The following is a 25,607-nucleotide window of genomic DNA, read 5'->3' as shown; positions in this document are numbered from 1 at the left end:
CACGTCTGGAAAATTGTTATAAATTCAAAACACGACAAAACAAAACCCACAAGTTTTTCAGATGAAACATGCATTGGTAAACGCTGCTGGTATACAGTTTCCTACCTTGGCACAAAGGCTTCTATAATACAACCTGAGCCTAGACCCTGAGATGATGCAGTTCACAAGAAAGCCATGAGCAGGACTCAACTTTCCTGAGACCTCAGGCCTCGTGACACGGAATCAACCACTGCAGGATAGCCCTAGAGGATACTCACATATTAATACTTCAGGTACAACTGCTGTTTGATGCAATCTTGCTGGGAACACTGAATGGAATTTCATTGGTCTGGTTTATGGATAAGTTGCTATTTCAGTTGATTTTTAACTTTTCTACAGGTTTTTTTTTTTTTTTTTTTTTTTTTTTTTTTTTTGCCTGGAGGGTATATTAAGAAAGTTTACTTTTATGTTAGAGCAATGAAAACTCATTGAAAGTTTTCAAGTATGGCAGGAGCTGGCATGGGGTGTTTTCTGCAGTTTTTAATGATTTTCTAGACCAAGGATATTTCAATTCATAAAGATATTGTAATACTGCTTCTTTTTTTTTCTGCTTGTAACCCAATATTTTGCAACACATTTAGAGACTTCAGGAGTCCCCTCAGACACTCAATCTCACAAAGTCTTTGATTTGGGATAATATCCTTTATATAAGAATATCTGATTCAATTGATTCAATTCAGGAAATGGGTTCTGATTTGCTGTAACTACGGCTAAGACCATATTGCAATTTCTTTAAAGACACTCTGCCTGAGGAGCTTACAGGATTAACGGGGGGGATATGCATGAAAAAACATCTAACAATGTAACAGAAAGAGCAAGAGATTATGAACAGGGTGCAGAGAACATTCCATCTCCTTAGTTATCTTGTGCTTGAAGCAAGTGGCCTAACTTTTATTTCTTCAAGCAAATGAAAAGTCTGCATTATATAAGCAATAAGGCCTTTGTACCCTACAATTCTATGACTCTGGAAAGCCTTCTCTCACTTTAAATCTGCTAAGGATGGTGAATTGTAGCACTTCTCCCCGCCCTCCATGAAACATAACTGGGGAGTTAAATCTGATTATCAAGAACGAGGATGCCATCAAATACTATTTGGAGTCTCTTTTTGGGGGTTTCTGATAGAACTGAAATTGAGCAGTAGGCTAAGCATTAAATCTGTCCACTTGAATCAGTTTTTTTTTTAAGCCCTATTTAATCAAAGACACATAGATGTTTGGACAGTTGATGAAGTAATCTAGGTTGGTTACTACACCACCCAAATATATCCGGCCCTGGGACATTTACTGTTTTAATGAAAATGGCCCAGGGTATGGGAAAAGAGTCCTGGTCCTTGATGTCACGGGTACGCCTCCTGCCTCCTGGAAGTCCTACAGCCTCGCCTTCCCTGCGACATGACAGTGTAGTCAAATCTTGATGATTATTCCTGTGAGCTCACAAACAAACAACACTGATTATTCTAAATAAAGAAAAGGAAAACAGGAATATATATATTTGCTATTCAGAATGTTTTTAAAAGAGAGTCCAACATGAGCACGAATTCTATTGTAGGAACTCAAAATTTATCAAATAGAATAATGAAGCCAACACGGTAATGACAGGGCCCAGGGAAAGCATGGAAGCTCTCCAGCCACCCATCCTCACCATCTGTTCATCCCTGCACATCCCGTTCTGCCCTTGGAAATGAGAGTACCAGCCTCTTCCCTGACTGTGATACCGGCCACCTGTCTGAGAAGGACTATGTCCCTCATCCCAGCCAAAGCTGGCTGGCTGGTGACTGGAGCAGGGAGAGAATAATTAAATATTTCCATCTCAATGGCCACTAACCAAAGTACTACTGTGCTTATATTATATTTGACATAAGTTCCCTCAACTTCCTGCTAATTCCAATTTATCCATCCTTCAAGCTTCAATTCAAGTCTCTTCTTTGTCACTCAAGCCAATATTGTTGACAGCAGTAATTGCTTTATCCTTTGAAAACTGTGTGATTTTGCTCAGGTCATTTAACCTCTCTAGTCCTTCCTGGGATTGAAACAAGGTTACCTCTGAAGTTCCTTCCACTCCTAAAGCCAGCAGTCTGTGGTTCTTCAGTGCTTCACACAAGGCACAGGGCTGGTGTGGAGTCAATTAAAAATGATCAGTGGATGATGAGAGCTGGCGTCTGATTACATCGATGCCCAAACTCCTAGTTTATGTGAATTTATGTAAAACTGTGAACAATGACAGAGGGAGGAGGACACACCATGAAGACTTTCAGTAGCTCTTGTCTTTAGCCCCATGGGGCAAGCGAGCTGTTCACATGCCCCGTCCACTCCAAAGATGTTTAACCTGATTAGGTCTATGCTCTATCGCCAGAGTGCCTTTTTTCCCCTTTTCTTCCTACTTTTATTGAGGAATAATTGACATATATTACTGTTAAGTTTACAGGGTACAGCATGACGGCTTGATTTACTATAGGGTGAAATGATTTCCACTACAGATTCAGCTAACATCCATCTTCAAGAAAAATTTTCTCCATGTGATGAGAACTCACAGGATTTACCTAACAACTTTCCTAAGAATCACACAGCAGTGTTGAGTCCAGTGATCGTGCTGTACGTTACACCCTAGTACACCTTCATCTCAGAACTGCAAGTCTGTACCTTCCAACCACTTTGGACACCTTCCTCCAATTCCCCCCTCTCTCCCTCTGCCTCTGGGGACCACACGTATGACCTCTTTTTCTATCAGTTTTTTTTTTTTTTTTTTTTTTAAGATTTCGCATATAAGTGAGACCATACAGCATCTGTCTTTCCAGAATTCCCTTAAGGGCTGTGCTCCAGATCTCAAAATGGCATTAGGCTGTGCAGCCCACAGAGCTACATTAAGACGAACCAAGCTGAGGACAGGTGGGTGTTGGTAAGGGCAGGGCCCGTGATCCTGAGTCAAGGAAGCAGGTCAGGCCTGGGGTGAGGGGAGACTTCAGACTCAGAGCCAGCAGGACGAGGTGGGGGGGTCCTCCCACCTCAGCAAATAGGCAGGGGTCAGATGATGCTCTTGGGAATCAGACAAGGAAAACCCAGCAGAGAATAAGTTATTCTCCCAGGAATTTAGTTCTAAAAATATAGCTAATGAATCCATAAAACATAGCTTGCCATCCATCAGTAACTAATGGGTCCTCGTGGGTGGCAAGAGCTGTGGATTATGTCACCTAATGTCCATACAGACTATAGGGAGCAGGGACTGTGAGCATTTCCATTTTCAGGTAAGGATGCTGAGGCCAAGAGGGCGAAGCAGTGGCTCAAAGTCATAAAGCTCATCAGAGAGCAGAATGCTCTGGAAAAGGGCACAAGATTCAACACAATTTACAAAAATGATTGCTTTAAAAAATGTTTTTTGAATGTTTCCAGAAAATAGTCTACATCTACTGTAGCCTTGAAAGTGAAAAAGCAAGTGTTCACATTTTCCTTAGGAAAACATTCTTTTACCATTTTCAAAATATCACTAAAATTTTGAAAGGCCAGACACTCACCTCTGGGAAAATCAGTTTGCAAATACTCTCTGCCAAGGTGTGCAGGTACACGCGGCTGCGGCTGGTCTTTCTCTGTGGAAGCCGTCCGGGCGGGTTCTTCCCAGGGACCCCAGCACAGAGGCCCTGCCGCCCGGGGGGAGCTGTGGGCCTGCCCCCTTCAGCCTCCCCCGTGGGCTCTTTGGGGCCCTGCCCCGGGGCCAGCAGGGAGAAGGGGCAGTCCCCCGTGATCTGCAGGTCTTTCAGCTTCGCGCAGAACATGGTGATCCTCTCCTGGCAGCTGTTTCCCTTACGCGGATGGACACACAGAAGCCACTACAGGATCAGGGACACTGGTGACTGGGGCATCCAGGGGCAGCCGAAAGTCAGAACAGAAAGAGGAGTGACTCTGGATTCCTATGGAAACAGAAAAAGACAAGTGTAAAAAAGCAAAGACCCATGCCATTTTCAAGGTAAAAAAAATGTGTTGTAAATGTCAATTATAAAATGAATGGAATATTTGGTAAAGATCTTTATTTAACATGTGTGCATTCTAGTACACTAGTAAAATGTGTGCATTTAATATTTTAATATTTTTCAAATGGAATATAATTTTCTCCAAAATGTCTTCAGCACAAACTAGTGATTCCCATTTTTATAGCCCATCTGGTCTGGTTTGATTCCACAAGAGCAGAACACTATGGTTTTATGACAGAAGCTGAGTCTCAATCTATGTCATATCACTGCTGGTACTACTACATTCTCATTGTGCTATCTTCCCTGAAAACTCAGAATAGCATGACTAATGTCTCCTAAACATACCTAAAGAAAAAAATATATACATAATGATCCCCAATTATATGTTATTAGATCTGAAACATTGACTTTTACATGAAAAAAATTAACTGAAAAAATTAATCATTTAAAAAAATTAATGATTACTGCAAAAGAAGATACTTGTCTATATAAATTGTAAAATAATTTTAAAATGTCACCAAAATGAAAAACAAATAATATTTCTTTGAAGAACTCCTGATTCCCAAGACCATGCCCTTGGATTTGCAGGGGTCTCTGTATCCAAATCCAGAAGACACTAGAGTAAACCAAGAGGGCCTCTCTTCCCAGGGGTTCGTAAAGTCATGCACACAGCCCTTCTGGCCAATTTTTCCCTCCTACTCTTTTTTTGTTAATACTTTTAAATGTTATAATTTATTTCATTTTATTTTTAAGAACTTTTATTCAGATATAATTGACATACAATAAACTGCATATATTTAAAGTGTACACCACTTACACCAATGGAAAGATCATCCACACAGAAAATTAATAAGGAAACAGAAGCTTTAAATGACAAAATAAATCAGCTTGATTTAATAGATATCTATAGGACATAACATCCAAAAACAGCAGATTACACATTCTTCTCAAGTGCACATGGGACATTCTCCAGGATAGATCACATTTTGGGTCATAAATCAAGCCTTGGTAAATTCAAGAAAATTGAAATCATATCAAGCATCTTATCCAACCACAACGCTATGAGATTAGAAATCAACTACCGGAAAAAAACTGTAAAAAACACAAACACATGGAGGCTAAACAATACGCTACTAAATAACCAAGAGATCACTGAAGAAATCAAAGAGGAAATCAAAAAATACATAGAAGCAAATGACAATGAAAACACAAAGATCCAAAACCTATGGGATGCAGCAAAGACAGTTCTAAGAGGGAAGCTTATAGCAATACAATCCTACCTCAAGAAACAAGAAAAATCCCAAATCAACAATCTAACCTTACACCTAAAGAAACTAGAGAAAGAAGAGCACACAAAACCCAAAGTTAGTAGACAGAGAGAAATCACAAAGATCAGAGCAGAAATAAATGAAATAGAAACAAAGAAAACAATAGCAAAAATCAATAAAACTAAAAGCTGGTTCTTTGAGAAGATAAATAAAATTGATAAACTTCTAGCAAGACATCAAGAAAAAGAGGGAGAGGACTCAAATCAATAACATTAGAAATGAAACAGGAGAAGTTACAACAGACACCACAGAAATAAAAAGCACCATAAGAGACTACTACAAGCAACTATATGCCAATAAAATGGACAACCTGGATGAAATGGAAAGATTCTTAGAAAGGTATAACCTTACAAGACTGAATCAGGAAGAAATAGAAAATATGAACAAACCAATCACAAGTAATGAAATTGAAACTGTGATTAAAAATCTCCCAACAAACAAAAGTCCAGAACCAGATGGATTCACAGGTGAATTATATCAAGCATTTAGAGACAAGCTAACACCCATCCTTCTCAAGCTCTTCCAAAAAATTGCAGAGGAAAGAACACTCCCAAACTCATTTTATGAGGCCACCATCACCCTGATACCAAAACCAGACAAAGATACCACAAAAAAAGAAAATTACAGACCAATATCACTGAGGAATTTAGATGCAAAAATCCTCAACAGAATACTAGCCAATAGAATCCACCAACACATTAAAAGAATCATACACCATGATCAAGTGGGGTTTATCCCTGGAATGCAAGGATTCTTCAATATATGCAAATCAATCAATGTGATACACCATATTAACAAACTGAAGGATAAAAATCACATGATTATCTTAATAGATGCAGAGAAAGCTTTTGACAAAATCCAACACCCATTTATGATAAAAACTCTCCAGAAGGTGGGTACAGAGGAAACCTACCTCAACATAATAAAGGCCATATATGACAAACCCACAGCCAATATCATTCTCAGTGGTGAAAAACTGAAAGCATTCCCTCTAAGATCAGGAACAAGACAAGGATGTCCACTCTCGCCACTACTATTCAACATAGTTTTGGAAGTCCTTGCCACAGCAATCAGAGAAGAAAAAGAAATAAAAAGGAATCCAAATCGGAAAAGAAGAAGTAAAACTGTCACTGTTCACAAAGGACATGATACTATACATAGAAAATCCTAAAGATGCCACCAGAAAAGTACTTGAGCTAATCAATGAATTTGGTAGAGTTGCAGGATACAAAATTAACACACAGAGATCTCTTGCATTTCTATACACCAACAATGAAAGATCAGAAAGAGAAATTAAGGAAACAATCCCATTCACCATTGCAACAAAAAGAATAAAATACCTAGGAATAAACCTAACCAAGGAGGTAAAAGACCTGTACTCAGAAAACTATAAGACACTCATGAAAGAACTCAAAGACGACACAAACAGATGGAGGGACATACCATGTTCTTGGATTGGAAGAATCAACATTGTGAAAATGACTATACCACCCAAAGCAGTTTACAGATTAAATGCAATCCCTATCAAATTACCAATGGCATTTTTCACAGAACTAGAGCAAGAAATTTTACGATTTGTATGGAAATGCAAAAGACCCCGAATAGCCAAAGCAATCTTGAGAAGGAAAGATGGATTTGGTGGCATCAGGCTTCCTGACTTCAGGCTATACTACAAGGCTACAGTGATCAAGACAGTATAGTACTGGCACAAAAACAGAAATATAGATCAATAGAACAGGATAGAAAGCCCAGAGATAAACTATGGTCAACTAATCTATGACAAAGGAGGCAAGGCTATACAATGGAGAAACGGCAGCCTCTTCAATAAGTGGTGCTGGGAAAACTGGACAGCTACATGTAAAAGAATGAAATTAGAACACTCCTTAACACCATACACAAAAATAAACTCAAAATGGATTAAAGACCTAAATGTAAGGCCAGATACTATAAAACTCCTAGAGGAAAACGTAGGAAGAACACTCTTTGATGTAAATCACAGCAAGATCTTTTTTGATCCACCCCCTAGAGTGATGGAAATAAAAACAAAAATAAACAAGTGGGACCTAATGAAACTTCATAAGCTTCTGCACAGCAAAGGAAACTATAAGCAAGATGATGTCCAATCTAACCAGTGTGAGGTGATACCTCATTGTAGTTTTGTGCTTTTGTTTTTGTTGATGTTGTGATTGAGTCTCCATACAATTCACAGCCCACGTCTCATTAGGTACTTTTCGGTGGAACTGGTTGTAAATTCACCTTATCAACAATATGATCTGGATTAACTGGGTCCACCAGCTATTACCATACTTGGAAAATCAAAAAGTACAAAAAAGAGTGAAAAAGAACCCACAGTTACCTACTGCCACTAAGTACCCGGCCAGTGCTGGGAATTTGTATTTACATTTAAGGCTCACAGCTACCATTGGGAATTGGGATTATTATCCCCAATGGGCTAGGGGCTCAAAGTTTAGGTCATGTTCTTTCCTGTGAAATGCTAGAAAGTGCCAGAACTGGGGTTCAAATGTAGGTCCATCTGACTCCACAGCCAATGTGTTTTGATGAACCCAAACTCATATTTTACCAAGTGAGACTAGTTTCTAAATAATCAAGCTTAGTTTATACCCTAGGATTAGTTTATCTTGTTTATTTTGTTTTGTTTATTTGTGGTTTTGTTTTGTTTTTTTGCTGCACTGCATGGCATGCGAGATCTTAGTTCCTCAACCAGGGACTGAACCAGGGTTCCCAGCAGTGAAAGTGTCAAGTCCTAACCACTGGACCTCCACGGAATTCCCAGGATTCGTTGATCCTGAAGATATGGTTTATAAGTTTATATTAGAAAGTGTAAAGGAACATATAATTATTTGTTTCTATTCTATACACCTCAATGCCCTTAATATGTTCTTAACGCATATAAGCATTAGCTTATAATTTCTCACAGATAAATTCCTAATAAGCTTAGAACAATGGACTATTCATTTTCTAAACTGGGACAAATAAGGAAGCTAAACTCACATCTGACAACACCTGGGGTGTTGCTTGGTTAGCAGGTTCAGGGAAGTTGAGGGATGCTGACTGGCCAGAAGCAGCTGCTGGGACTCTCTGTTTCTTTTTATTTATTTTTATTTTTATTTTATATTGGAGTGTAGTTGATTTACAATGCTGTGTTAGTTTCAGGTGCCCATCACAGTGATTCAGTTATACATATACATATATCTATTCTTTTTCAGATTCTTTTCCCATGTAGGTCATTACAGATATTGAGTAGAGTTCCCTGTGCCATACAGTAGGTCCTTGTTGATTACCTATTTTAAATACAGTGGTGTGTATCTGTTAATCCCAAACTCCTAATTTATCCCCTTTCCACACCCCCAGTCCTTTCCCCTTTGGTAACCATAAACTTGTTTTTCTATGTCTTTGAGTCTATTTCTGTTTTGTAATTAAGTTCATTTGTATCATTTTTGAAGATTCCACACAGAAGTGATTTTCTGTTTCTTAAAGTGGAACCCCAAATCTGTGCTCACACTGTAATTTACAAATCTTCAGGAAGGTACAACAGAAGACCCTCCGCATTTAGGAGCAGAAACCATATTCTGCCAGCCAAGAAGAGGGTACTGTCTCTCTCAGTGGGCTACTGGGCAGCCCAAAGGTAATCTGGTGATGGAGGAACAGTACTTGGATTCTGAAAGACCTACAGATCTAAGGCTCTCCACCAGGATTCTTTAAGATTCAATGCTACAGGTATCTGTTTCTCAGTCATTAATGTATCTCCACACAACTGTTACTGTTTACTAATTCCTGTCCTCATATATAGTGTAGATCAGGGGTCAGCAAACCTTCCTGTAAAGGACCAGAGTCAGTCACTTCAGCTTTGCAGTCAATGGCTGAACTCTGCCACGGTGGCACGAGGCCAATACACTGAGGGCTGGGTGTGGGCGTGTTCCCATAAAAACAGGTTGCAAGCTGGGCCCACAGGCCATAGTTTGCTGACTGCTGTTTGCAAAAAGCTGAGCAAATTAACTGAAGCATTTTAATCCAAATACAATTTTGACTATAGAGTTACTTCCTCACCTCTTCTACCCACCCCACCCCCGAAACAGAGTCTCTAAGGACACAGTTCTGCACAACTTGAAAGTAGTAAAGGAGAGTACAGTAGATAATATTAAATATTCATTCATAAAAATTATAATACCATTATTTTATATAAATTTTTAGGAAGAACTGTATTAATTGAATGCCATGGTTTCAGTTACATAAAAATGTAACACAATAACTAGAAAAGAGAGCACTCAAAAAAAAAGAAGGTCATAAAAAATAAAAGATTAGGGACTTCCTAGGTGGCGCAGTGGTTAAGAATTCACCTGCCAGTGCAGGGGACACGGGTTCGATCCCTGCTTCAGGAAGATCTCACATGCCGTGGAGCAACTAAGCCTGTGTGCCACAAATACTGAGCCTTTGCTCTAGAGCCCATGAGCAACAACAACTGAGCCCACATGCCGCAACTACTGAAGCCCACTTGCCTAGAGCCCATTCTCCACAACAAGAGAAGCCATAGCAGTGAGTCCGCGCACCACAATGAAGTGTAGCCCTCGCTCGCTGCAATTAGACAAAGCCCGTGTGCAGCAACGAAGACCCAACGCAGCCAATAAATAAATAAATAAATACATACATACATTTATTTAAAAAAAATAGAAGATTATAGGTTGAAGCTGATGCAGGTCTGGAATTTCTTCCTAAAATTAGTTATTCTGGTACATATTATAATTTCACTATTGGACCAAGGAGTTTGACATAATGTTGTTTATGAAACTCCTTCCATTATGCTTAATCTTCTCATTTAAATTGGATTGCAACCCCTGTCCCCAAATCCAATATTTTATCCTCATCTTCTCTTCAACCTCACTAGCACAGGATACAACTGACCGGTCAACATTCCTGGAAATTCTGTCTTCTCCAAGATGGCACAGTGCTCTCACTTCCAGCCAAAGTGCCTAACATGCTTTTTATTATTATTATTATTATTATTATTATTATTATTAAAGTAAAAACAGCAACAGGAAACAAGTTGTGCTTACTTCAAGATCGGTTAAGTGTTTAGTCTCATTAAATCACACATGTATCAACAAACTCATTAGCATCCTTCGTCTGTTCAGCTGATGAGATTACACTACGAACAGATGCACCCAGTGCCGATACCTTGGAAACCCGTGTTTGTCTTGCGTTTGCCAGGAAGACAGACTATATTCTTCAACGGAGTGAATGATGATTTTTATGTGTAACATTAGCAGCGACTTCAGAAATGATTGGGTCAGTTCCTGAATCCCGTACAGAGCTGGGTGTAGAAATGGCAGTGACGTGGGAAGGAAAACACAAATGAACTAAAGTGATAAATTTGGTGACCAGGCCTTGGCAGGTGGTGGGAGAGATATTCTCAGAAACTTGGAGAGGTATTTGCCATCCCCGAGGTTGATGATTAAACGGCCTCCAAATCTACTGACTGCGCTCTCCCTTTACTGGTAAGTGATTAACTCCACTAGGCTGAGAATAAAGACCCACCTATTGCCTTCATATTAATAACCAGGATGCAAAAAGAGTGGATGTACATGTATGTGTATAACTGATTCACTGTGCTGTACACCTGAAACTAACACATTTTAAAACAACTATACTTCAATAAAAATTAAAAAAAAAAGAGGGTGCACTGCTGTGCAGGTAATAGGACCCTCCGTCATTAACCTCTAGGAGAGAATTAAGGACAAAACTCTTGTTTTCCACATGTGGAAAAAAAAAAAAAAAAACTGAGGAAAATACCCCATACATACTCTCTAACACAAAAAGCCAGATTTACAACAGCAGGTCATATGTCAGACCTAGAGCCCAGCCATGCTTCCAGAAATATAAGTGTTTTAAGATTAAATTCCAAAGTCGAGATTTTGAAGAGTAGCTGAAAGAAGAGAGAACTGCAAAACAAACTGCCTTGCTAAGGATAAAGTGTGCACACCCCAGCTCAAACTTTAGCAACCGTGTTCATAACCAAATGTCAAGAAGAGAGCTTCATGTTCAGAAAACCAAATGTTTTCATTCCTCCAAAAGAAAAATTATTGGAGGAGTAATAAAAGTTCAAAAATAAAAGTTCAAAAATCAGGCCTTTAAAATGTGTTTCTTTTCACTTGGCAGTAAGCAATATTTATAGAACTTTGCCCTGTGATAGGTCAGGAAAGCAGGACAAAGCAGTAGCAAAGCTGGTGAGAGCGTCTAAGGTCCCTGCAGCGCTGGGTGGAGGAAAGGGCCGGCGAAGGCTGGGCTCCTCCATGATGCCCCTACTCCCAGCTCCTCCCAGCTCCACCGTCATCTCTGCTTCTCCTTCTGGTCACGGCCCCTGTGCTGCATTCACCCCCTTAGGCAGTATTTATTCCTGCATCCACGAGGCCCTGGCTTTGTTACCACTGTGTCACCCAAACCTCCCTGCAAAATTCAACCATGAGCTCCTGAAAGTTAAAGCTCTGAACACACCTGACTTTCCCCTGCCACTGGCATTTCAGCTTTTCATGACCTCCACTCCCAGGTGTTCTTTGACACTGGATTGCTTCCCGCTTCATTCCTTTATTTGTTCACTTTTTACTCTGTTCAACAAGCATTTATGGATGGCCGACTACATGTGGGACACTCCTCCAGACACAAGGGCAGAGCCACATGGAGCTTACAGTCCAGCAGGAAAACTCTTTCTTTCTTTTTTTTTAACTCCTAATTTATCTCTCCCCCACTCCTTTTCCCCTTTGGTAAACACTAGTCTGTTCTCTGCCTCTGTGAATCTGTATCTGCTTTGTAAAGCAGTTCACTTGTATCATATTTTAGATTCCACATACAAGCGATATCATATGGTATTTGCATTTCTCTATCTGACTTACTTCACTTGGTATGATCATCTCTAGTTGCATCTATGTTGCTGCAAATGGCATTATTTCATTCTTTTTTATGGCTCGGTGATATTCCACTGTGTATATACTGCATCTTCTTTATCCATTCATCTCTTGATGGACACTTAGGTTGCTTCCATGTCTGGGTTATTGTGAATAGTGCTTCTGTGAACAGGTATCTTTCTGATTCATGGGTTTCTCCAGGTATACACCCAGGAGTGGGATTGCTGGGTCATATGGTAGCTCTATTTTTAATTTTTTAAGGAACCTCCAGACTGTTCTCCATAGTGGTTGCACCAATTTACACTCCCATCAACGCTGTAGGAGGGTTCCTTTAGGAAAACTACTTCTGACATGACAGTTCCAAGTATCACATGTGGAATGATAAGGGGAGGCCCACGGCACTCCAGGAGTGACACCAGGGACGCAAACCCAGTCCCAGGAGGAAGAGACACCAGAGCTGAACAGTGCCCACGAGCTGGGTGAAGAGAGCCCCAGAGAGTACAGGACAGACCCAGTCATGTTCCAGGAACAGAACCAATCCTGGCCCAGCTGGAACCAGCAGTCAGGGAGATCCAGGGGAGGTCAGGACATTACAGATGGGAGGTGTGTAATTCACACTGCTAGGCCTCCACTCTCTTCTAAAGGCAATCAGCTGGGTGACTAAGAAGTGAGAATGTGATTATATTTTTAAAAGATTATCTGAAATGCAGGGTGAGGGATGGGTCAGAGTTGAACAGCTGACTTACCTGGGTTAGATTACAGAGTAACCCTGAGGATAAAAAGTGGATTGATCTCTGCAGCATTTCAGAGAGAGAACCTACAGGCTTTGTCTCCTGGCGGGACGTGGGGCTGACAAAAAGGTAGCCTGACACACCTTCTCGATACCACAGCCCTAGGGAGACCAGGGCCCGGGGATGGCAACCAAAATAGTTCACAGTTCAGTTCCCAAGACTTTGGTTATTCAGTCATAATTAAACCCAGATGTGGGGTTTTCAATATTACATAACCCCTCATGGGAGCTGGGATGCTTCAACACTCCTATTGAACCTCCTCTGGGGAAGCAACTCCTCCTTCCTCAAAAGCCCAGATGTGGGCAAGCTGACTGCAGTTCAGATTCCAGGCCAGGGCACTCACCTTCTCATGCAAGGCGTCTCCAGTGCTCCGCAAGAGTAGAGGTTGCTTTTCTTAAATGTTTGTTACTAAGAGCCCGTACTGATCACCCTCCCGAACAAAGAGGTCAACTCTAAAGGCCATGCATGGCAACCTCAGCTCTAGGGACCCCAAATACCAGGGTTCCCTCCTGGAAGCAACTAGTACCAGACTGTTGTTCACCAAAGCTACAGTACCGGACACAAATTATGTTTAACACCTACATTAATTCTTTCTGAAAGTTAAGGTAGGTGTGATCTGTACCTTTCTTATTGGATTTAGGGGGCAATTCAGTGACAACTTTGAAGTGGTAGCAAAGCTTAGTTTACTATATAGTAGGGAGAGTTTAAGAATTATTTTTTTTGACTAAATTTTTATTTACAGGGTGCTTTATAATGAATTAAGGAGTAAAACCTTTGGGATTGTGCTTTTAAATCTCTCTAGTATGATCATCATTGAAATCTGAATGCTTATAGTTAGTATCTCTTGAAATTAAATATCATTCCCACCTATGGCAGGTCACGAGGAAAACGTTTCAACAGTTTGTTCCTGAAATACGTGAAGTAATCTCTAGCTATTCCTATAATCCCCATCAGTTATACTGCTCAAATACATCCTTACAAAGACTGAGTCATTTAAAAATATACTTACAGAAAAGATAGTGATTATTATGAATAGGGTTAAGGGAGACAAGTAATTCCATTTTACCCTATAAAAAGCCATTTTGTTGTCATCTATTTGCAGATAAATACTGTGTATTTTTGTAATGTGGTTTGGCTCATACTCACGAATAAATAAGAGAATAATGTCAGTGTAAAGTAGCTGTCACATTAGATGACCCCCCCCCCCGCAGGTCCCCTCACATCAGTTGGAACACACGCCCTGTCTTGGAAAAACTTGTGAAAGAATTTCCTTTATTGCTTCCTTGTTATGGAGATAACTCTGTAGGCTCCGTACTTTCCTGTAGTCCCTTCCAGTGGAGCTACCTTCTTTTCCCCTAAATCAGTCCTAAAATTACTGTAGCGCAGGATTCATTAGAATTCAGCCTGTCCTTGGGATTGTTATAGCTTTTGTTAGTGCCCATAAATGTTGACTGGTTTCACCCCAACACACCTTCTTCCCATACATCCTTTTATTTTTAGTGCACAGTTTTACAACAGAGTTTTCTCAGGGACACATACCATGTTGTATGAGAAATGCCTGTATTCTCAACAATGTTTGAGTTAAATTTACAGGTAAGGTGGGAATTCCCTGGTGGTCCAGTGGTTAGAACTCAGCACTTTCACTGCCCAAGGCGCAGGTTCAATGTCTGGTTTGGAAACTAAGATCCCACAAGCTGTGTGGTGCAGGAAAAAAAAAATTACAAATAAGGTGAAAAGTCTACTTAACTATGTGGGGAAAAGAGGTAATAAAGTCACATTTTCTAAGACTCTGCAGATTTTGTTATGACTTAGGTATGTTATGACTTAGGTATTTTGTTATGACTCTGATGAAACTTTCAAAATGGACCACATGTGAGCAGCTGAGTCAGGCTCTGGGACCAGGTGTGAGGAGCTGAGTCAGGATGTGGGACCAGGTGTGAGGAGCTGAGTCAGGCTCTGGGACCAGGTGTGAAGACATGAGTCGGGCTCTGGGACCAGGTGTGAGGAGCTGAGTCAGGCTCTGGGACCAGGTGTGAGGAGCTGAGTCAGGCTCTGGGACCAGGTGTGAGGAGCTGAGTCAGGCTCTGGGACCAGAGGCTATGCATTTACCTCTTGCCTCTACCCTTTACCAGCTCTGTTACTTTAGTCAAATTATTAGCCTAACTTCACCCCAGCTTTTTCCATCTGGAAACAGGGATCCTAATAACAACTGTTTCATCCATATGTTGTGAAGGTAAACATCGATATATTTATAAAGCACTCCGGAAAGCACCTAGCACAGTACGTGATGAATAAATGTTAACCATCACAATGCCTTCTCAGCAGTAGGGTGACACTGAACTGTTTTCTCAACGTCGCTGAGCTTGTTACCTCACAGGTAAAATGGCACAGAACAGGGATATAAGAAGGATTAGAGAAAATATATGCAAAGGGCTTCCACAGAACAATCACATTCACAGAAGGTCACTAAATAAATGATTGATAAATGTATCCTATCTTCTCAGAAAGACAGGTAATATCTTAAACCTATGACACTTTTTCTCAACACTTTTCAAAGCCAAGGAAACTCTGATTTACAATGTGCTTGGTGTCCCACAAATATATGCAGAGAAAATATTCTCCATTTGAAGAGCACTACTGGATACCAAGAAAGTCGTATTTATGTCAATAGTTAGGGTTCCTTTCATTGAATTACAAAATAATAGAGTTTACGGCACAGCCCAGAACACTAAGATGCTATTTTGGTTTCATCTTATGTAATTCTATTAGCTAATAAGTTGCGTGCCAAATTTCTTTAATAAAATATTAGAATAAACATGGAAGAACTATGCTAGATTTTAAATCTCTTTTTCCACTCATTAAACCAAACTTGTTATATCAATCAAGCAAATCTTATGTCACTGGAGTGGATATTATTTTCAATAAATACACATTATTCCCAATGTGGAAATTTTTTAAACAAAATAAACTCATAACAACCATGCTAAAATAGAAATTCCATGGCATCTGATTTTCTTTTCCTAGAACACTAGATTGACAAATGATTAGTATTTGCTATACAAAAAAATTTTATATCCTATCACTACTTTAATAAGTTATCTGTTCTTCTCAAAAGTGATTCAGTATTAACTGTTTTATCTACAAGGGTGAGTTGAAAATTATCCGCACTCTGGCTGTATAACTTATTTTAATTAACTTTTAGAAAAGACAAATACATCATTTTTCAACATAATCTCCTTGCTTTTCAATACACTTTATCCATCTGTCAACAAGCTTTCATGTTTCCTCATTAAAAAATGTTTTAGGCTGAACTGCAAGCCACGAATGTACTGCTGTCTTCACTTCTTCAACAGAAGTGAATCTTCGTCCTCATAGGGCTGCTTTCAGGGGACTAAACAGGTGAAAGTCCGATGGAGCAAGATCAGGACTATAGGGAGGATGCTTTAACACCTCAAAACGAAGTTTTTGCAGAGTGTGGACAGTGTGGGCAGAAGTGTGCTGACATGCACACCCTCAGACCACAAAAAACAAATCACTGCACACTGCTCTTCTTTCATGCAAATCACAAGTAGGGCATCTATTTTTGCTCACACTACAATTACAAATGAACTGATGTAGCATGTTCACATCTGCACAGCAGTGACTGGGGAGACAGCAGCCTTGAACGGAAAATGCTTATAAGACAGTGCGGCCAACAGAAGTTTTAATATAACTGGAGTGTGGATAATTTTTGACTCACCCTCGTACTGATGGTCTCCAAGTTCACTTATTTTGTAAAATGGTTTAGGCGATGAGGAGAGAGAGGTGAGACACTTATTGGAGTGTTAATTTTAAGATACTTGTGATATCAAGGTAAGTGACCCAATATCTGACTAAATTAGGGTTTGTGAAAAGAATAAAGTAGACTCTGGGATTGATTACATCTGTGGAGCATCTGACTGAACATTCTAAACGATGAGCAGGCATCAAGGTGGCTTATCCTTGATGGGAAGGTAGGGTGACCTTATGAGCACTGAATTCTCTCTATGGTGGGAGAAAGTCAAATTGTCTGGTCTCTAACCCATTATATGTGGAAGGAAGTGTATGCAAGAAGACACAAATAATGACCCTTGATTCTTCTAATTCATCCCTTGGAACTTTTCCCAAGATCCTTCAGAAAAAAGGCCACAAACTAACAGAGTCATAAAAACTTAAGACTTGTAAGCACTTGCTGGAGAGGAAACCTTCTCCAACCTCACCAGGAACAAATCAATCAAGACGCGTAGGCCTGGCCACACAGAGATCAACAAAGAGAAAACCAGGAAGAAATGCCTCAGTGATGGAGGAGATGCCGGCATGCGCCAAGGGGATGGTCAGATGCAGCTCAACCAGCCCTGAGGAGGACACTAGACACTCAAGGCATTGGCAGACCATGGCCTGTGGATCAGATTCAGCCTGCTGCCTGGATTTGTCCAGCTCTTGCGCTAAGAATGGTCTTCACATTATGAAATGAAGGAAAACCAAAAGAATATCTCATGATAATAAATAAGCGCGATATGAAATTCAAATTTCAGTGTCCATAAATACAGCTTCATTGGAACAAAGCCACCTTGTACCATAATAAGAAACATATATTTGGTCTCTGCCCACTCTTGCCCTTTTCTGTTTCCTGGCACACAGCACCCCAAACCCTTGGAATCTCCAGAATGATGGTCTTTCGTACATGAATGAGGTAGCGGGTGACTGGGGGCCCCTGGGTAGCCTAGGACGGGGCCTCCTTGCTAGGCGAGCAGCCTGGGATTAGAGGGTTGGAACTCTGCATCCTACCAAGATCTCAAGGGGGAGAGGGAGCGATGGAAGGTTGAGTTAATCACTAATGGCCAATGATTTCATCAATAGTGATGACATAATGAAGCCTCCGCAGAAAACCCCAATCGCAGGGGCTCCTGGGCTGGGGAACACGTGGAGGTGCTGGGAGGATGATGTACCCAAAGCCCAGGGAAGCTCCAGGTCCCTCCCCACACCTACCCTATGTGTCTCTTCCATCCAGCTGCTCTTGAATTGTATTTACCCTTTTATAATAAACGCGTAATATAGTGAGCAAGCTGTTTTCCTGAATTCTGTGAGCTCCTTTAGCACAATAGGGAACCCAAGAGGGTCGTGGAAACCTTCCATCTATAGCTGGTTGTGGCATAAATTTCTGATTAGGATCTGAAGTTGGGGCACTCTTATGGGACTGACCCCTTAATCTGTGGGATCTGATACTTACTCTAAGTATATGGTCTCAGAACTGAATTAAATTGTAGGACACCCAGCTGGTGTTGGGAAGTTCCTGGGGAGGAAACACACACATTTGATGTCGGAAGTGAAGTGCTGATAAAACAGGGGGTTTCAGCGTTTACAAGCTCATTCATTTACGTGTGGTCTAAAGCTGATGCTTTGGAACAACAGTGGCACAGAGACCCCAAGGCCAGCAAAGCCTGAAATATTTACGGCCGTGTCCTTTATAGATTCAGTGTGCTGATCTGATAAAACATCATATACATTATCTCACTGAATCTTCACAACCATCCTATGGGGAGTGTGTGTGTGTGTGTGTGTATTTTACACAAGAAGAATCTAAAACACAGATTAAGGAACTTGTCCTTGGTCGTTGCTAGTGAGTGGCAGAAACAGAAAGTGAACCCTGGCCAATCTGGTTATAAAGCCAATGCTCTGGGGGGACTTCGAAAAATGGGAGCCTTTCATAAACTGCAGTGATCGTTACTCAAACTCTTCTACCAGTAAACACAATCTGGGAAAACAAAGGTGAAATTTATCTGCTAAAATGGAGGGTCAGACTCTAGGGCCTGTGGACTGATGGAATGAAGACAGCCCAGAAACACAGGTGCGAGGGGCCCTCTCGGGACCCCCATGAACTCTAAGGAGACCCCCTTTCGCAAAGTTTCACTTTGAGCCTCTCTGGCCTTAGGAATCAAAGTAGAATCAGAAGACAACTAGAAAGGCTGTGGGTGTCTCTGACACACTTAAAGGATCTTTATGGTAAAGCAGAGGAATAAATTATGAAAAGGAATATTTTTCTGAGAAATTTTCTTTAAAAACCCCAGGGGAAAGGCTAACAAAGGTGAAAAAAAAGAAAGCTGAATTAGAGTCATACTGACACAGAAGAGAGTTAGATTTTGAGTAAGCTCTTCCCTCTCCTGTGGTTCACCCAAGGCTCCTGTCCTGGAGACCATGGCGGAGAACTTTCTCTGGCAGCTCCCGGGGGCACAGGCCACTGACTGGTTAGAGGCTGCCGGGCAGTCAGGGGTCTTTTTGAGTTTTCCGTTCAGTGCTTTCACATTCTTGACACAGAAAATGGTCTTCCGTCACTAATAGTGAGACACAATCCTTGAAGCTTATGCTGGAACCAGGCCAGCCAAAGAAACACAGCAAATTCTGACACAAATTCAATTCTTTCTGAAGTTTTCCACTAGGATTGGCTCAGAAGAAATCATTACCAGAAATGACACTTGGCTTCTGGACATGGATTTGCAGGTGTGTATCAACACCCCAAAGGACCTGTTGAGAGTTCTTTCCCATTAAACCCAGGACCACAACCACCTCGTTTTAATGGCTTCTCATCTCTAACTGAAAACAGGGAGAGTCGGAAGCAACTTTCCTGTTCACAGTGAACACAAACGATGTTTCTCCTTCGTTCCAGTATCTTTTACATAAAAGTTTACATAAGGACACAGGCATTTACATGGTACAAGTTCAGAACTTGAGACCTTCGAGGTTATTTACTGCAATCCTTCCCACTTGCAGATGGCAGAATAGAAATCCAGATTCTTGTGACTTGGCCCAAACCCCAAAGCTCCTGAGGGACAGAGGTCTCTCAGGGACAGAGGTCACTCAGAAACTGAGGCCATTTGACCTGGAGTCCAGCGATGACTCCATACACTCTGGTCACCTCCTCAACTGAAAGGCAGAGGAGCCCACTCCGTTCGTGGAGCCCCCAGAATGGCTGTGATGCTTCAAGAAAAACTCCACACTTCGTACTTTGAGTTCAAGTTCCACACCTGATGATTTGAGAGTTACCATACATGCTTCATTTTAGTCCAGAGGCTTCCACTTCATCTCATCTCACACCAATATGAATACACACTATAAAACTGTTTTGGCTGTCTACAGTTTCTGAAACATTTCCCCAGGCTCTTTTTCATGATTTTCTCATCACCTTTTGCACTTTCTCAAGAAGCTATCTTTAGTTCTTTTTTTAATTCCCTAAACATATTTACTAAAAAGCCTGACTTACTCATCACCCTGTCTTTGCCACTTAATTGAAAGTTAAATATGTTTCCAGCTTTAATCTAACTAGCCAATGCAGATCACAATTTATCTAACTTTAGGCTTCTAGTAAGTTATTTTATGCTGAAATTAAAAGACAGGACTACCGGCTTGGAGTCATCTGGTACAGATATGCTGGTACCAGATAGGATACAGATATATTAAGTTATTATACGGTTCACTTAATCTTTTCCCTTTATTTTCCCTGGATCCTTCTGGGAAAATACACATATGTAAGCGACACACAACTGTAGAAGAAATAATTTTCAAAAAGTTTTCCTATATTTTTCCTTTTCTATTTTATTATTTTGCATGAGCTGTCCTATTCATCTTTATTATTTTTGTCAATTATTTTCCTTTTCTATTTTATCACTTTCATTATTGTATTATTTAATGTGTACCTTTTTTTGGAAGGGAAAAATCTCACTACACATAGAAATGCATGAAGTTCACTAAGGTCATTTGAAAATGATGAGAGACTAGATGTGAAGCCATTAGCAAAAAGGCATGCCACGGAGGAGGAAGGGCTGTGAGGTGAACGGGGTAGAGGGGGATGCAGGAAACTGTGGGAAGGGCAGGAAAGGATGGTGCTAGAGATACTACAAAATTAAAGTTGGCATCAGTGGCAACTGACTGGGTCTGAGGAGCAGGATGACTCAGGTTCTGTCTGGAAGGATGATGTGCCCTTAACACAAAGAGGCAGCAGAAGCCAGTCTGACAAAAAGGATGGTCAACTGTGTTTTGTACATATGGATCTTGAACTCTTAGTGGGACATCTGGGTAGAGATGCATCTGAAAATTGAAAATTTTAATTAAGGAGCATAAAACAGATTAGAGGTATGAATTTGTGGTTCTCCACTTAGAGGAAGCCATTCAAATCAGGACTTTAATTCAAACTGGTCAATGTCAAAGAGCTGCAAAAGAGAGAAAAGATGGCCAAATGGATGACTCTGGGGAATGTTCATATTTAAGAATTGAACAAGGATGTTATGACTCAGATGGAGAAGCAGAAATCAGAAAAATATGCTGAGAATGAAAAAGAAGAGGACACATGTTCAAAAAGAGGTGTTTGTTAGAGACTGAACAGGGTCGGGGGGGTGTGGTGGTCAGCCAGGGCTGCCGTAACACAACACCATAGACTGGGCAACTGGGCAGCCGAAACAATATGAACACGTTTTCTCAGGTTCTGGCGGCTGGAAATCCAATGTCAGGGTGTTAGCACAGACGAGTTTTGGTGAAAGCTGGCTTTGTGGCTTGCAGATGCTTGCCTTGTCACAGTACCCTCACGTGGTGGTGCGGGGAGAGAGAGAGAGAAAGAGACAGAGACAGAGATAGAGGGAGACAGAGAGAGAGAGAGAGTGAGGAAGAGACATGTGATAGTTCTCAGGTGTCTCTTCTTAAAAGGGCACTTAATTCCATCCTGAGTTCCTGTAACAGGGAAGAATAAATCTGACTCCACATCAGAGCTGCTTCTTTTGCTTTCACCTTTGTATTCTATTGCATTTTGCTAGAAGTTAATCACTAAAGGGATGTTGCCTATAGCTTAAAGTATACATAATGGCCCATCTCTGGGAACCCTGCCTCCTATGCCTGAGCCTTAAGATACCTTTGTTTAGCTCACAGGAAACACCCTGGTCAGGCCCACCTGTGAAAGGCTGCAGGAGGAAGACATGAACACATCCCCTCCAGAGTCTGGGTGGAACCAGGAAATATTTTCAACAACTTATTACCTTTTTTATGGTACTTTACCTCCTCGCCTCCCCTCTTTGTTCTATAAAAGAAACTAACATCCAAACCTAAGCAAGATGGTTCTTTGGGACATGAGTCCATCATCTTCTCCGTCTGCTGGCTTTCTGAAAAAAGTCACTATTCCTTGTCCCAACATCCCATCTCTCAATTTATTGTCCTGTCGTGGGGCGAGCAGTACCAGCTTGGACTCAGTAACACGCCCACCCTCATGACCTCACCAAAGCCTAATACTAGCCAATAAACATCTCTTTATGTTCAATAACATTGGTCATGAGACAAAAGCCCATTAGGATGTCTAAAATTTAGAAGTCTGACCATGCCAAGACTTGATGCTGTTGGGGAATAACTGGAATTTTTCATAAACTGCTGGTAGGAAAGTAAAAAGGAACCACCACTTTGGAAAGCATTTTGGTGGTTTCTTCAAATGTTGAACACATCCTATCATACCACCCAGCTATTCCATTTCTAGGTATTTACTCATGAGAAAGGTAAATACATATTTATACAAAGACTTGAACACAGACATTCATGAAACAGATTTACTTGTAATAATCAAAAACTGGAAACAACTGAAATGTCTTCGATCACGCAAATGAATGAATAAGATTTCGTATAGCCATACACGCAAAGGACTATTATCCAGCAGATACACGCAACAATGAAGATAAGTCTCATGATCATTATCTGAGTGACAGGACTGCACACACACAAGTCCACAATGTAATATTACTTTGTATAAAATCTAGACACTGCGAGCAGACCTGGACACACAAACAGTAGACCAATGATTTGCCTGGGGATTGAGGAGGGGGTGCTGACTGGAAATCATTTAGGGGTGATGGAAGTGATTTTTATCTTGATTGTGGTGGCGGCTTCATAGGTGTATACATCAGTCAAACCTTATCCAATTGTATGTTTTTTGTATTTGAAGTTTATTGTTACGTGTCATACCTTAGCCAAATCGTTAAAAAAAAAACCTCAGTGGAGGACTAAAAGAAACCTAAATGAACTACATTCCCGCCCCCCAAAAAACATAAAAAGCCATGGGAGAGATGAGGCCTGGGCTATTTTCATCCCAGATGAAGTGGTGGAAGGTGGCAGAATCTCTCACAGGCTGGGGTCAAGAGTGGTTGGTTGAACACTTATCAGACTTTTAGCTGCTGGAGCAGAGATTAGATCACTGAGGACCCCACAGCTAAGATGAACCAGTTCTCCACACGAACAGCCTAATATGTGTATGTGGTATATGACACACACACCTGACAGATGACATGAGAAGAGGAAGAAAACAGTGACCCATGGTCAAGAGAAAAGAGTCAATAGAAAGAGGCCGAGAAATGGCCCAGATGCTGTTATCAGAAAGGAACTTTAAAACACTCATGATAAATGTATTACAGAAGCCAGTGGCATAGCTGAATAGCAGGCATAAATAGGGAATTTCCATTAAGAAACAGAAGGTAAAGGAAAAGAAACAATTGGAAATGCTAAAAATGAAAAATCACAGCAACAGAAATAAAGAATTCCATTTACCATCACAGGAAAGAATCAGTGACGATCAAGTCAATTTAACAGAAATAACCCCAACGAAAACACAAAGAGAATAAAGAGTGATAAAACAGAAAAAGTATCTGAAATCTGTAGAACAATATCCAAAGGTCTAGCAGATATGTGTTTAGAGTCCAGGGGAAAAAAGGAGAGGAAACGGAAGCAGAAAAATATTTGAAGGAATAATGGCTGGGAATATTCCATATGTGATGATAGCATCAAATAGATCCAAGAAGCTCATTAAACCCCACACATGTTAAATACAAAGAAAACTACACCTAGCATAATGTTAAAAAACCTCTGAAATTCAAAGATAAAAAGAAAACTTTTAAAAAACATCCAAAGGTGAAAAAAATAAAGAGGGAGTAAATGATATGATTTTTACTTACTTTTCGCCAAAACAATGGAGACTAGCAGGCAATGCAAAAAAAAAAAAAAAAAATGTATGGGCTGAAAGAAGAAAAAAATCCTCTTTACCTTAGTTTATAAGTCCAACAAAATATTCTTCAAGACTTAATGTAAAAAAATAAGAAGTGTCCTAAACATTAGAGTCATAGCAACTTTAGACTGGTGGAGAATTTAAAGATACTTTATTTTAATTGAACTGAATTTCTATTATTTGTATTAAATGTATTAATTTTTTCTTGTTTTATGTATTTTATTTGGAAGTTCATAGACCATCAAAACCTAACTCTAAAGCTCATTATGCCATAGAGTCTAATCTGACTATTAAAAAGCATAGTTTTTAGAAAATGGACCCTGCCTGGCTCAAAAGACTGGTTCCACCACTAATTCAATGTATGACATTTAGGCAAGTTACTTTTCTACTCCTGACTTTGTTTCCTCATCTTAAATTAAATGACAAGGGTAGAACACTTCCCCAAGGGTTCAAGAAAGGTAATTCGGTTTTAACAATGCTTGGAATATAGTATGTACTTAATGAATGTTGACTTTTATTACCTGAAATTAGGTTTACATTATTCTAGCCCCTTGATGCTACTTTGTTCAAGGTTTGGTTAACAAAGCAGTAGTTGTCCAAGTGTGCCAAGTTCCCACTCTGGGGTGCCCTGAGAGCCTCTCATAGGAAGTGCAAGGTCAGAACTGCTTTCATAACAGCACTCGGATACCATGTGTCCTTTCCGCTCTTATTCTCTCTCAAGTACACAGTGCAGCGTTCCAGAAGTTACATGACATCTTCAATGTCATCATTCTGCAGCTAATGCATTTCATTCCTGTGTAGACTCTTCTAGGGTGGTAGGTTTAAGGTATGAATGTGTATTTTCAGGGATTAACTCAGTTTGTTCTCAGAACTTCTACTGTACTCTTCCTATCTATCATTGGCTATACTTGCTCTTACTTCCGTAACCTCATTATTGTCCAATAAATCATTATTCTGCAATTTCCAAGTTCTTCTTACACCTACATGTAAGCATAAGAAGTAACTACACTTTAGGGTTTTGTTTTGCAGTGATATTAAGTTATATTAACTTTTCTAAATTTTAAGTTTTCACTTTAACAGGTATTATTTTAGAATTCAATATTTTTTCTAATGTAAGGGAGAATGTACTTATATTTTTCTTCTACATAAGGACAGATTTTTTTTTTTATAATTATTTCTTTTTTTTTCTTTTTTATTTATTTATTTATTTATTTTGGGGGGGTACACCAGGCTCAATCATCTGTTTTTATACACATATCCCCGTATTCCCTCCCTTCCTTGACTCCCCCCCCCTCGAGTCCCCCCCACCCTCCCCGCCCCAGTCCTCTAAGGCATCTTCCATCCTCGAGTTGGGCTCCCTTTGTTATACAACAACTTCCCACTGACTATTTTACAGTTGGTAGTATATATATGTCTGTGCTACTCTCTCACTTTGTCTCAGTTTCCCCTTCACCCCCCGCCCCCTCCCATACCTCGAGTTCTCCAGTCCATTCTCTGTATCTGCATCCTTGAAGGACAGATTTTTGCCTT

General features: G+C 40.3%; 1 protein-coding gene across 3 annotated transcripts in view; it reads right to left on the bottom strand.

Annotated features, from left to right (window-relative positions):
* The window catches only part of GUCY1A1 (guanylate cyclase 1 soluble subunit alpha 1), a 63,632-nt gene that overhangs the window by 26,112 nt on the left and 11,913 nt on the right, over positions 1-25,607 (bottom strand). For all 3 annotated transcript variants that reach the window (XM_057728407.1, XM_057728409.1, XM_057728408.1), the window contains exon 2: positions 3,548-3,940. In XM_057728407.1, coding sequence (XP_057584390.1) covers positions 3,548-3,805 — 258 coding nt within the window. In that variant the 5' untranslated portion in view covers positions 3,806-3,940. The remainder of the gene's footprint in view (positions 1-3,547; positions 3,941-25,607) is intronic.

The sequence above is a fragment of the Hippopotamus amphibius genome, chromosome 3 (assembly GCF_030028045.1).
Source record: "Hippopotamus amphibius kiboko isolate mHipAmp2 chromosome 3, mHipAmp2.hap2, whole genome shotgun sequence".
Classification (NCBI taxonomy): Eukaryota; Metazoa; Chordata; class Mammalia; order Artiodactyla; family Hippopotamidae; genus Hippopotamus; species Hippopotamus amphibius.
The sequence above is the reverse complement of the archived record's forward strand: the minus strand, read 5'-3'. Positions and strand labels throughout refer to the sequence as shown.